The 14,723-nt window shown below is 40.8% G+C and overlaps 1 protein-coding gene across 1 annotated transcript in view; it reads left to right on the top strand.

Moving 5' to 3' along the window:
- LPAR3 (lysophosphatidic acid receptor 3) overlaps positions 1 to 8,055 on the top strand; it is a 56,932-nt gene extending 48,877 nt beyond the window's left edge. The window contains 1 exon segment of the mRNA XM_017869140.1: positions 5,540 to 8,055. Within this exon segment, the coding sequence (XP_017724629.1) occupies positions 5,540 to 5,868 (329 nt within the window). The 3' untranslated portion in view covers positions 5,869 to 8,055.
- Positions 8,056 to 14,723: the final 6,668 nt, after the last annotated feature.

The following is a 14,723-nucleotide window of genomic DNA, read 5'->3' as shown; positions in this document are numbered from 1 at the left end:
GTATTTATTTTGCATATGTGCTCAAACATTTTCCCAAGTGCAAGTTGAAGCTATTCATCTCTAGAGATGCTTATTTTCTCATTTGAAAAAAGTGTGCTTCCTCTCTCTTTTCCATGGCTTTTTGCTAAGTCTATATGGCATCTATGGTTTTGCTTATGGAGTCAGCTTGATTAAACCATTGTGGGTCAGCATGGGGAAATAGGTTACAAAACTGGCTGCGCATCATGACCACCCAGGGAACTTTTTAGTCCTGCATATTTCTTTGTCCCACCCCAGAGATTCTGACTATTGGGTCTGATGTGGGACCAGGGAATATGCATTATTTTAAAAGTTCCTTTCTTTTCCATTTGGCTTGGTCAAAAGTTTGAAAAACACTAGTAATCTTTAAGGTCCCATCCAGCTGCAGTGATCTGTATTTCCCATAACAGAGTAACACTTTTATTCTCTCTGCTATTCCCAAGAGAGGGTTACTGTGTTGTCAAGAGAGAAAAACTAAACAAGCCAGACATCAAAAGCTATGGCTGCCAACTTTGATGTGAAGAGTCCTTTCTATATGAAGTTGTATAATTCCAAAAAATCCAGGTGGCAGTGTTCCAAGGTCCTTATGTTGACGGGAAGGAAGGACAAACACTGGCCAACTTTATACTTTGTTAAACATATAAGTCAAAATTTAATAGTCTATAACTTCCAAACCAATGGAAGGGGGAAAATGAAACCAAAGGAAATGAAAAAAAATCTCAATACAAAAAAAGAGGGAGAAGAAAACGAAACATAGAAAAAATGAAACAAATAACAAAATAAGATGCTAGACGTGAATTCCAATGTATTGATAATCAAAATCAATGTAAATCATGGTACAGTTGAAAAACAGATCAATCTAAACAATATGATGTCTAACATTACATCCATATATTGGAAAACCATGAGAAAAAGCAAGAAGATGTTTAGCCCAAAATGTATGATACGTTTATCTCAGCAGGAGAGAGGGCTACTGGGGTGGGCACCCAGGAGGCTCTAAAGATACAACAGCATTCTTTTAAGTTTCTTTAAGTTCTTTAAGTTGGGTGGTAAGTAAACAGGTATTCTTATTTTTATTATTTTAAGCGTTATTTTTTAAAGTTCACAATTTCTTTTGTAGTTTTGTTTGAATAATATAGTACACCCCCTTGCAAGTGTGCATCGCACACACACACACACACTCAAAAAAGGATGAAAGTAAATTGCCAATGTTTTCCTAAAACCCCACTCTCATGTTATTAGATGTGAATTTTTTAATGTGATTTTTTAATTTTTTAATGATGTGACTTTTTTAGCATGAAAGTTTTCTCCCCAGCACAAAACTCTGTTTTGAATTAATCACATGACCCAACACTCCAAATAAGTCTTCACATTGATGCTGCTTGTCATATGGTAATTATACATATTTTCCCTTTTCATTGAATTACATAAAATAATTCATTCAGTTAAAACCTTATAAACTTTTTATTGAGCAATGATTTTATGTCAGGTGCTGTTTTAATCATTGTATATGAATTAATCCATTTAATTTTTATAAATCCCTTGGGAATGTTACTAATACTGCCCTCATTTTAAACCTGCGGTAACTACAGCACAGATAAGTTACGTGATGTGGTCAAAGGCACACAACTGATCAGTGGAAGAGCCAGGATTTGAACCCAGGCAGCCTGGCACCAGAGCCATGTTCCTGTCTTTATGCTAGGCTGCTCAACTGTGGGCCATAAAGCATCTAACTACTAAAGAGAGTGAAGGAGGAGTGGGAGGGTACTTCTGGACTTCAAGGGCCCCTCCGTAGTATGTTGTGTCTGACCATGAAGCTGCATATATCACAATTACGTCATTCTTTGGTTTGTTAAAGGAAAGATTTTTTTTTTTTTTTTGGCCAGGAAAAGAAGAAAGGGAGGGATGGAGGAGGAAGGAGGGAAGGAATCCAAAGGAATCCAGCAAAAATATTGGTTGATCACCTGGCCGTGGTGTCAGAAGAGAAATAAAAACCTGCCGATCTTATCTTTATACTGTTTCCAGTGAACAACAAAAGGCAAATCTTCTTTGACAGAACAGCCCAAACATACTAGGCAGCTAAACTAGAGAACAGGTGCTTCAGAGATGTTGCCTTGAGCCGATGCTCCCCGGCAGTGACCCTGGGAAACACAGTTGTTCCAAGCCTCCTCCACCTGGAGGCCAAGATCTCTCTCCAAACACATCTCGGAAGAGATGCACCGTTTATCCAACAATTCATTCTTTGGGGGGATTTTGCTGTATTGTCAGCAGTTAAATATAAGACCTCCCCACACACCCCCACACCCTGAGCTCTGTAGTCTTGGAGAATTCATAGAGAATGTGGAGATGTCAGGAACATTCAAACAGGTAACTGGACTAATGCTTAAAAGTGAGGGGAGGGCGTGTATGTGTGTGTGTGTATGTGTGTGTGTGTGTGTGTGTGTATGATAAATCCTTGAAAATATATATCAGACAGTTGCCTACCAATCTGCATAAATTCCATAAGAAACTAAAAGGAATGTCTTTTGAGTATTTAGCCTCAATGCTCAGACTATGACTGCTGGGAACCAGCAGGGTTCAAAGAAGAGTTTGTGTGAAGCCCAGATTACTTAAAAAAAAAAAAAAAACTCAGCATTAACAAATATGAATGAGTCCAGAGGTACCCATCTGGGAACGAGTAGATAAAATTAAATATGTGTCTCCTGGAGAAAAGGCTAAAGAAAGACACGAAGCGTTAACTGTCTTCAAAACCCTGAAGGGCATCACATAGAGAAAGCACAGACTTTTCCTGGGCTATTGCAGGAGATCACACAAAACAAATGGAAGAGTATAACAGGCAGAGTTTGGATGCAATCCTTCTTTTCAAGTAAATGGAGGTATTTATATTTTTTTTTACTTTATACTTTTTTGGAGATGGAGTCTTGCTCTATTGCCCAGGCTGGAGTGCAGTGGCATGATCTCGGCTCACTGCAACTGCCACCTCCTGGGTTCAAACGATCCTCCTGCCTCAGCCTTCCAGGCAGCTGGGACTACAGGCACCTGCCACTATACCCAGCTAATTTTTGCATTTTAGTAGAGACACAGTTTCGCCATGTTGGCCAGGCTGTTCTCAAACTCCTGACCTGGGTGATCCACCCACCTCAGCCTCCCAAAGTGCTGGAATTATAAGTGTGAGCCACCGCGCCCGGCCTAAATGAAGGCATTTAAGAGAAGCAACCATTGTTCAGCAGGTGAAGAGCCTCCCTTGACCAGGGCATTTCCTTTGCCCGGATTGTCCTGAGATGTACAAAAGGAAAGCCTTTTTCCTATGAATGAAAAATAGGGTGAAGCCGCTTCCGAACTCTTTTCCAAGTAGGAAACTGCTGATCTGTGAAACTATGGCTTTTAACTCTCCATAAAACTCAAACAAATTTGACTTGTTTCTCAGACACAATTATCGGGTGGTATGGCTAAAAACTTACTAAAATGAATTCTCAAGCTGGCAGTTCCAAACTTGGCTTCCCATCCAGTTCTTTCATTTGTTTCAAACCAGTCTAAATAAAACAAAACACCAGTCTGAACCTGTCACATTGATTGCACAGCCACTAACGAGTTCTGCCCCACCACTAGAAAAGCTCACACCTAGCCTAAAGTCAGTCGTTAGTTTACAGCTGAGGAAGCCGAGCCCAGGGCGATGACATGGGTCTCCCAGAGTTGTACAGTAAGTGAAGAATTAGGACCCAAATCTCTGATCTCTTATCTCCAAGTCCAGTTCTTTATTCACATATATCAGCCAGACCAAAAATAATAATACAGGGTGAAGAAAAAAGGGAACCACTGCTGAACTGTAATCATGAAATAAGGAATTCAACCCCTTTGCTAGCTACTAAACCTATAGATATTTTTTGTGGAAATAAAGCACCTCATGATAACTGCTGATCAGTGAACCCACCACAGTGTTGGGTACCAGTTTCAATGACCTCTGATCCTCACAACCACCACCTCACATGGTTGGGTTTATTAGCTTTATTATATAAAGGAGGGAATGGAGGCTGAGAAAAGTGAAGTAATTCCCATAATTCGGGTCGCTTATAGGTTGAGCTGTGCATATGTGTCTGACCCCAAAGCTCGTGCCTCTTCCCTCCCTTACACTGCCTCTCTATAATCCTTGACTTGCCCTGCATAGTATTATATCTCTTAGAAGTAAGATAAAGCAACAAGAGAAATGCTGTGCAGAACTAGTTCTAACCAGTAGAGTAGTTGGTGATATCATCTATAGACTTGCTTGTTTGTCATCTCCTCTGTTAGTATTTTAGCTTCCTGAGTGCATGGCCTTCACCTCACTCACTGTCTAGTACAGCTCCTGGCACATTGTAAGCTTCAGATGAATATTTATGAATGGACAAGCAAGTGCATTTAGATGACAAGGACGTTCGACAAAAGCAACCACATCATACTATAGAGGCGGGTCATATAGTGACCCAGAGCACAGCCTGTGGAGAAAGATGGCCTCTGTTCAAAATTGTGTCTCTTAAGAGTTATTTGATAATAGACAAGTTACTTAACTTCTCTTGTGCCTCAGTTTCCTGGGGATAATAATAATGCCAATGTCATAGTGTGGTCCTGTGAGTTAATCAATGAAAGCATTTGCCCCAGTGCCTCGCTTATAGTAAGTGCTGTATAAAGATTAGTTGTTATTGCTATCTGAGGTTATGATAATAGTAGGGAAACAGTGGACCCATGTCTTATAGGAGAAAAATATGAAATTTAGAGGTAAGGTAAGTATGATCCTGTGGCTAGAGACTCAGAACAGACTACTGTTCATGTTCAATTACAGAGTCTGAAAAGTAGATTTTTAACTATCTCATCATGAAAGATTTATTTCTGACCAAAAAATCTAAATGTAGAGCAGATGATTATGCAGATGGCCCATGAATGTGTCAAAAAGAATATAGTGCTTACTAAGCATCCACATGAATTTATGAAGAATGAAATTTATGAGTAGGTGACTTAGTTAAACCACTAGGAGGATGCCATAGACTCATTGTGTCTTATTTTCAAGAGCACATTTAGAAAATCTGATTTCTAGAACAGCAGAATGTAGGGTGAAGTGTGGGAGCCCTGGAGTCAGAGAGTTCTCCCCTCATCTCCCCCTAGAATTGGGCCTTGGTTTTCTTGTCTGTCCAATGTGGATAATGAGTGCAACAGCCTCCCAGTGTGGTTCAGAGAACTAACAGAGATCATGCATGTGCAGTGCCTCCTAAGCAGAATGTGAATGTGAGCCTCTCATAATCACAAGACCTGGGTAAGCAGAAAAGAAAGTGAAATGAAATGTGACTGATAGTCAAGGAGGTTCCCAGCTATTTGCCTGTACCAAGCCCAGGTCTCAAACGCTCAGATGGTAGGTGGAAGTTTGCCTTGCAGTTGTCAAAACAAATCATGAGGGCCCCTTGATGCCACTGACTGAAGGCTGGGAGAGAAGAAAACCTGAATAAGCACCCTAAGGTCTGAGCGTCTGTTGCTTCCTCTTCTCTCCTTGCAGGGGCATTTGTGGTGTGCTGGACCCCAGGCCTGGTGGTTCTGCTCCTCGATGGTCTGAACTGCAGGCAGTGTGGCGTGCAGCACGTGAAAAGGTGGTTCCTGCTGCTGGCGCTGCTCAACTCCGTCATGAACCCCATCATCTACTCCTACAAGGACGAGGACATGTATGGCACTATGAAGAAGATGATCTGCTGCTTCTCTCAGGAGAACTCAGAGAGGCGTCCCTCTCGCGTCCCCTCCACGGTCCTCAGCAGGAGTGACACAGGCAGCCAGTACATAGAGGAGGATAGTATTAGCCAAGGCACAGTCTGCAATAAAAGCAGTTCCTAAACTCTGGACGCCTCTCTGCCCACCCAGGCCTCCTCTGGGAAAAGAGCTGTTAAGAATAGTTACCTGTTTCTTAACAAAGCCCATGTATAGTGTTATTTGAGGTCTCCATTAATCACTGCTACATTTCTTTTAAAATTTGTTTTTCATAGTTTAAAAGCATGGGCAGTAAAGAGAGAACCTGGTGCATTTAGAGAAAGCACAGAAACGGGAGAGGTACGGCAGGTCCCTACTTGTCCTGTGAACTGCTCAGAGCTCCTGTCAGTCCGGCTGGGCCTTCTGGGTTCTGGCACCATTTCGTAGCCATTCTCTTTGTATTTTAGAAGGACGTTATGAAAGGGCTTAGACCAAAATAAATAATAATGTTACTTGAGCCGCCTTATATAGCTGCTTGGAAAGTCTATGTAGTCCTTTCTGCATGCATTAACAATGTTTAGAAATGCTTCAGCAATGGTATTTTTTTCCTCAAAGAAACCATGGCCAGTAGGTAGGTGTTCAGTAGGAATCAAAGAAAAATCAGTAAGAGCTCCAGATTAAACCTGATTTTTAACTAAAGGAACATTCTGAGGAAAAATACTTAAAAGTAACAAAAAAGGTCAATGTGAAAACCTTTTCTGACCTGAAAAAGACCTTGGTATGGTCCTCTGTGCATGTGTGTATATATGCATGTGTGTGTGTATATATATATATATTTTTTTTTCCTGTTTTTACTGATTTTTATTGATTTTATTCAAAGATATCTGGGGATGAGACTGGGGAATGCTTAGTCTGACTATTGAAAGAAACATGGATCCCTGGAGTATTTCAGATACAGGGTTACCGCCCCAGACTGCCTCCCACCAGCCCACATTATTTCTCGTTTTCCCTCATGATGGTGAAAAACAGTGGAGAGCAAGTAAAGGGTTTAATGCAGAAAACAAGGAGAAGAGAATGTGAAGTTTGAAGTGCCTATGAAACATCCAGCTGATACTCCTGCCATAAGAGAAAAAGAAGCCAAGAGAACACCAATGTTTAAGGAGCAGGTAGAGAAAACCCAGCAAAGGGGCAGAGGAATAAGAGGACCAAAGAACAGTGTGGAGAATCAAGGAGAGAGGTCGGGCACGCGGGCTCACGCCTGTAATCCCAGCACTTTGGGAGGCTGAGGCAGGTGGATCACTTGAGGCCAGCCTGCGCAATGTGGTGAAACCAACTTTACTAAAAATACAAAAAACTAGCCAGGCATGATGGCACATGCCTGTAGTACCAGCTACTTGGGAAGTTGAGACACGAGAATCATGAACTTGGAAGGTGGAGGTTGCAGAGTGAGCCAAGATCACATCTCTGCACTCTAGTCTGGGTGACAGAGCGAGACTCTGTCTCAAAAAAAGAAAAAAAAAGAGAATGTCAGGGAGTGCATGTGTGTATTTAAACAACTTCACTTTGCATTTAAAGACTCGAAGGACAGCGAAGGTGAAATCAATTCACAGGTCACCTAGACTTTCCACTCTAGGACTAGAGCTGTAGCAATGATCTGTTGTGCTATACAAGAAAAGAGAAAGAGGTGTTCGTTTGAAAACAGATGTTTCTATACATCAGAGTAAAAGCTGTATTGATAAGCAGGCTGAATCCCTTCCACATAGAATGAAATGTGAGCTTGACTCCAGTCCTTATCTTCAGTTACCTCCATACCAACTGGTGGCATGTTGGATTTAGCATGTAGAATAATTTTATAGCTCTTATTTTTCCCAAAGTTAACGGCATCCTTCTGGTATCTGTCTTACATGTGAACTAAATTTTTATCTGGGTTCTATTTTGAATTTTTCTCCTTCAGAGACCTAAGTAGACAACATGAAAGACAAGTCAGTAAGAAAGAAAAAATAATGTTTCATACACGTAGGCTACCAACCAGAGTTTTCTATGTAAAATATTTAGAGTGTATTCTGATTTAAAATGAGAATAACTTCAAGGCAGATATTATAGTATTTATGTAGTTTGCAGAAGTTTACATATTTTTGCTATTGTGATATAACATTTATGTGCAAGAACTACTTGTAATAAAAGGATTTGAGAAGTCATGCTTCTAAATATAATAGCCTAAAATAGAGAATATTATGATTTGAAAGTGTAGATTTCACAAACTCTGTATAGTATGTGGGTCTATCTGAAGCTTTTATCAAAGCTACCTATAAAATAAAATTTTGAAAGATCTGTTCTCTCTTGTTGAGGTGCATTATTGCTTTGTGTATTTTCTAAGTAAAAATATAGTTTGTGGTAACTACAGCACAAATTTCTGTTGCAGAAGAAAAATCAAATTTGTCATGAAGTACATACTCTCAATGTTTTATGTAAGCATTTTGAATCTATAGCTGGCCAAAGGGTGGAGAATTGAAATTGAATTCCAGTCCCCAAATAGCTACTAAGGGATCTTTAAAGGTTTTATTTTGAGGAAAGAACCATTTTTAGTACCCTGCAGCAGAGTGTCATATTCAGAATGGTGTCTGGAGGGGGTCCAACGTGTGGAAACTCAGGGTAGAAATATATAGCTTTTGTTTGTATGCACGCACACGTCTCAGCAAGGGCACAAGAGTAGGGAAGTCGGGAATATTTAGAAACGACGAGCGGCAGGGGTCACAGAGCTCACCAAGGACCCTTGACAAACCCTGGCCCTTTCTGTGTGTTTGTGTGTCCTCAGATTCTAGGATCCAAAGCTTATCTACAAGCCATCAAGATGGTGGTCCTGAAAATTTCATCTAGACCTCGTCAGACCAGCCCTTGACTCAAAGCAGCCGCTACTCCCTAGCTAAATGATACTTAATTTTCTTCTTAGATTTGTAGCACTGTCCAAGGTGTTCTGATAAATCTGTACTGGTGAAAGAATTTAGTACCTCATGAAGACAGTTTGCTTGGAAAGAAGTAATCCTTTGGAAATAAATTGTTGAATTTTGTGGTGAATTTTTTTGAAGTGAATAGTAAACCTGGAACCACTTTGTGACCTTGAGAAGCCCTAAGCACGGAAATGATTATCGCACCACCCTGCCCCCATTCATGTAATTCCAAATAAAAACAATACCAAACCTTGAAATAAATGTAAGCCTCCAATAAAGTTATAATTTTCCTCACACTCAGCATCTTGATGCTTTTTATAAATACTAATTAAGATTTAGAAATTCTGGTGCCCCAGCTTCATCGGCACGCAGAGCACGCGCTCGGCCCCGGTTGGATGGACCAAGACCAAGGACCCGATGGAGTTGGCTGCGGCGGCATCAGGCGCTGCAGGGGGTGCGGTTCTCTTCATCTGCAGATGTCACCCCTCGCAGACCACAGAGCCTGCCATGCTCCGTGTTTGTAGACTAGTGTTTCTCCTGAGCTTGAGAGTGTTTTGTTTAGCTCATTAATCCTCTAATCATTCTGGGAAGGGGGCAATAAGATTACTTGGCTCTCTTTTTTAGTTGGTTGAGCAGACATAATGAAGGTGAGGCCTGTGAAGATGCCCGTGAAGGTGACTTAGTGACAAACTCCGGCCGTGTTAGCGCCTGGAGTAAAAACACATGATGATGCATCTCACTGTATGCTAAAAGGAATTAAAAACATGCAAAAGCAGATCTGACTTCCAGGAGACTTAACAGAGAATTATATCCCTTTCTGGACCACGAAATGTGGTAGTAAATGGGAAACTCGTAGGGCTCCTTCCAATTTTACACATTGTCTTTCAGGCATGGGAGTAAAGACAGGAAGAGTTTTTAAAGTCAGGGAAGCAGCGTTTTTTTGTGAGGGATGCCCTCCTGAACACATCACATGGTTTAAAATATTCGTAATTTAAGGCTAGTTTTCACAGATACATAAACATTCGATGGGCGATGCTGTTGGTGTGGGTTATTTTCTTTTTTTGGCCCTAATGCCATATTTTATCTTTACACCCTTCTCTTTAGTGCCTTCTGGTGTGCTCGCTACTAAATTAACAGATGGTAAGCTACTAATGGCAGTTGTTAGAGGTTCAGAATGTTATGTTATCTATAACTTCTGAGTTAAAGGTTTATAGTGCAGGCTGAGCATGGTGGCTCATGCCTGTAATCGCAGCACTTTGGGAGCCTGAGGCAGGCAGATCGCTTGAGCTCAGGAGTTCAAGACCAGCCTGGCCAACATGGAGAAGCCCACCCTGTCTCTACCAAAAATACAAAGATTAGCCGGGCGTGACGGTGCACGCCTGTAATCCCAGCTACTCGGCAGGCTGAGGCAGAAGAATCACTTGAACCCAGGAGGTGGAGGTTGCAGTGAGCTGAGATTGTGCTGCCATATTCCAGCCTGGGTGACAGAGTGAGACTCTGTCTCAAAAATAAATTAATTAAATTAAATACAAGTTTATTGTGCAAATAATAGCAAACGGTCACTGGAATCACATGCAGGCAGGTTCCAGAGTACATCAATAAAAGTGTGGGTCACATCCTACTAATGTAATGCAGCGCCTCTGCATGACACTCCATGAACATGGTTCGCAATTCACTGCACTAGCCCATTTTAGAATTTGCAGTTCTTGTCAGCTGTTTAGGAAGTTGCAATTTTATGCAGCAAAGCTTTGTAATATTTTTCTGTATCAGCAATTTCAACTTTGTATAATTCAAATTTTCTTAAAATGCATCTGTATTGTATTTTGTTATTGAGATTAGAGCCTCCACACTGTATATTAATAAGATATATGAAAGAAAGAGGGGGAGGGCTGCCTGCCACAAGCCCATGTTACATCTTTTTGCATATTAGAAAAATGATAGCTCTTCTTCAAGATGCTTGCATCTGTTGGAAAGACTTTACTGCTACCAGCCAGAAAACTCTGCTAATACATGTGCCTGTCCACAGTACTGCTGACACATGGAGATAACACATTGGACTGAAATTCAGAATACTTCTGTTCTGATTTCTGTTCTGCCCTAAACTGCCAAAGAAACTCTAGATATGATTGCTGATCTTCTAAATGAGAGGCTTAAATTAAATGATTTGTAAGGACCTTTTCAGCTCCAAAATTCACTTTCTGTGCATCATCTCCCAAATGTGAATCCTAGAAAAGAGACCCAAGTCTTTGGATTCTGTGCATTTCACTCTTGGCATAGAGATTTCAAAGAAAAGGAGCTCTGTTTTCATTTACTGCAGTGGTTCTCAAGCTTTAGTGTGCAACAACAGAATTACCTAGGGAGACAACCTAAAATCTATGCGCTTTAGGCAGGTGTGAGATATGTCATCATAAATTCATCATCAGGGGAAAAAGGATTTTCAAAATAAAATGGAACTGCTATCCCATATGGAAAACCGAAGAGCTTGATGATTTCCTTATGTTTCCTGAGCGAACTTAATTTGATATGTGTGAGCTGCTGTTTACTCCATCAAGCCAAATAGAAGACCACATATTTATTTTACAATTAATTTAACCAACATTTTTAGAACATTTCCTAGGTGATGGAGACCCATTCCCAAAAAAACCTGCTCTTAAAAGAATAAACAAAAATCATAAATCAAGCATATGCACAAATACACAAATAAGAGAACTAAAGTGAAAGGGAGGTGAAAATATAAAGGATGGACATGTTTCTATTGCTTTAGCCATCCTCAAGGCATTACACTGGAACACTGGTGATATTGGCTGTTGGCATTGAGGTTTTTAGATTGGGCCTCTGTAATTTGATATAGAATTATCTGAGACCTAGAGGAATAAAATCATATAAGCAGGCTTCTTTTTTCTTTTTTCTTTTCTTTCTTTCTTTCTTTTTTTTTTTTTTTTTTTGAGGCAGAGTCTCACTCTGTCACCCAGGCCAGAGTGCAGTGACACAATCTCAGCTCACTTCAACCTCTGCCTCCCAAGCTTAGCAATCCTCCTATCTCAGCCCTCTGAGTAGCTGGGACTACAGGTGTATGCCATCACGCCTGGCTAATTTTTGTGGTTTTTGTAGAGATGGAGTTTTGCCATCTTGCCCAAGCTGGTCGTGAACTCCTGAGCTCAAGGTCGTGAACACCTCAGCCTCCCAAAGTGCTGGGATTACAGGTGTGAGCCACCGTACCCCGCTATATAGGCTTCTTTTTGAGTTAAAGATATTTTACAGTTTATGGTTTGGGGATCTGATACTGTTCATGTAAACTAGACTTATCTGTTTGTTCTGTTTTATCTTGCTTAGGTGGATATCTGACCACAGGTTTATATAAGTCTTAAAGATGGGACATATCAGTCAGTATTCAGTCAGAAAAACAGAAACCATTCTGGGTATTTGAAGCAGGAAGGTATTGAAAACAGACAGATGCTTATGAAACAGTTGGAAAGGCTAGAGGGAACAAAGGCAAAGGAAGCCCATAGTTAGCTCTCAGGTTTGCAGCTAACTTTTAGGGAATTATTGCCACACAGGTCAGAAACTTCTGGAAAGTGGCCCCTGGGGCTGTGACTTGTGGAAGGACACCACAGGCCACTCCAAACTCTCAAATCTGCCACTAGTAGAAGAATATGGCTTCTGCTTCCCTCTGCCCTCTTCATCTCTTGTAATTGTCTGTTGCTGGCGGAATCTAAACTGAGATATTTACTGGGTGTATATTCTGGGAAATATAGTTCCCAGGCTTCCAGCCTTTCTGATACAGGGGACAGCATAGAAAGGAACAGCAATAAAATTGACGGTCAGCAGACTAGCCAGCATACAGAGAAGGAAACAAATGAAGGGGAGAGGGGTCTTCTTGGCTTCTGCAACTTTCTCCTTTCTAAGAACAGTTGTATTTGTTTTTTATGACTGAGGGAAGAAGATAATATAACAGTTTTAGAGTAAGGTGAAAATTTTCTTAAAAATAAAATGCTGGGGTCAGGCGTGGTGGCTCACACCTGTAATCCCAGCACTTTGAGAGGCCAAGGCGGGCGGCTCACAAGGTCAGGAGTTCAAGACCAGCCTGGCCAACATGGTGAAACTCCATCTCTACTAAAAATACAAAAGTTAGCTGGGCGTGGTAGCAGATGCCTGTAATCTCAGCTATTCAGGAGGCTGAGGCAGGAGAATCATTTGAACCCAGGAGGTGGAGGTTGCAGTGAGTCGAGATGGTGCCATTGCACTCCAGCCTGGGCGACAGGGTGAAACTCCATCTCAAAAAAATAAAATAAATTTAAAAAATAATATATTGGTGCATATAACATAGGAGTTCCACATTGTAGTATAGGGATCATCCAAAGATTGAATGGAAAAAAGCCTAAAAGAATATAACATCAGGCCAGGCACGGTGACTCACACCTGTAATCCCAGCACTTTGGGAGGCTGAGGCAGGCAGATTACGAGGCCAGGAGATGGACACCGTCCTGGCCAATATGGTGAAACCTCATCTCTACTGAAAATACAAAAATTATCAGGGCGTGGTGGTGCATGCCTGTATTCCCAGCTACTGTAATCTCAGCTATTCAGGAGGCTGAGGCAGGAGAATCATTTGAACCCAGGAGGTGGAGGTTGCAGTGAGTCGAGATGGTGCCATTGCACTCCAGCCTGGGCGACAGGGTGAAACTCCATCTCAAAAAAATAAAAATAAATTTAAAAAATAATATATTGGTGCATATAACATAGGAGTTCCACATTGTAGTATAGGGATCATCCAAAGATTGAATGGAAAAAAGCCTAAAAAGAATATAACATCAGGCCAGGCACGGTGACTCACACCTGTAATCCCAGCACTTTGGGAGGCTGAGGCAGGCAGATTACGAGGCCAGGAGATGGACACCGTCCTGGCCAATATGGTGAAACCTCATCTCTACTGAAAATACAAAAATTATCAGGGCGTGGTGGTGCATGCCTGTATTCCCAGCTACTCAGGAGGCTGAGGCAGGAGAATCGCTTGAACCAGGGAGGCAGAGGTTGCAGTGAGCTGAGATGTCACCACTGTACTCCAACCTGACAACAGAGTGAGATTCCACCTCAAAAAAAAATCATAGTTCACTTATCATTAGCTATTCAATATCCAAATCTGTGATATCAAAGTTGAGTTTAGAGCATGAGAAATAAAATATGTGTGGTCATAGTTGATATAAAACCATGGCAAATACATCAATACGTAATCTTTCCTTCAGCTTTCCAGATGGTGAGTAGAATAGGGTCTTGAAACAATAATGAATGAGCAAAGGGAGGTGTAAAATATGGATATGCAAGTCACTTTAAAAGTCAGACTCAGTTTTCCTATGATTTTAAAAGATACAATGGATCAAAACCTTCTTAGGGTGGAACAATAATAGATTGAAGTTTCAGTGTTTGTGGGAAATAAGACAAACTTTTTGACGTAGAAATAAGAGTCTGATTAATGCATCTTGGGGGAAGTTGTGATTTAGGGATTATCTTGATTTTGCAGATGAAGAAAATAAAGACTGGAAGATTGAATGAGTAGGATACATAGTGATCAAATCAAGGATCAAACTTTGCTCTCTAAGCTCTACTTTAGGTCTTCTCTATTCAGAAAAAAAAAAACAACCTAGTTTCTGAATAACTGGATATAAATTCAGATTTCAAAGAGCCAATGTTTACTAAGAATTAGCCTATTTTAGGGGTTAAGAATGTTTGTGCTTTTTGAGTAATTCAGCTCCCGAGAATGTATGTTGAAGAAATTGTTCTAAATTAGGAAAAGGCTTTGTACACAAAGGTGGCTAAAATGACGTGATTTATAGCAACTGGAAACTTCTAAACAATCTAAATATTTAAGCACAGGATAAATATAAAGCACTGTAGTCAAGTACATGGACTCTGGAACCAAATTGCTTAGATTTTCATCTTAGCTCTTTTACTGACTAGCTCTTTGGGCAAGTTCCTCTGTGCCTCACTTTGTATTGTAAAATGGGAATAGCAATCTTACCTATCTCACAGAGATTTTGTGGAGATTACGTTTTATGT

This window comes from Rhinopithecus bieti, unplaced genomic scaffold, assembly GCF_001698545.2.
Source record: "Rhinopithecus bieti isolate Rb0 unplaced genomic scaffold, ASM169854v2 scaffold_4600, whole genome shotgun sequence".
NCBI lineage: Eukaryota > Metazoa > Chordata > Mammalia > Primates > Cercopithecidae > Rhinopithecus > Rhinopithecus bieti.
This window is presented reverse-complemented; position numbering and strand designations above follow the sequence as displayed.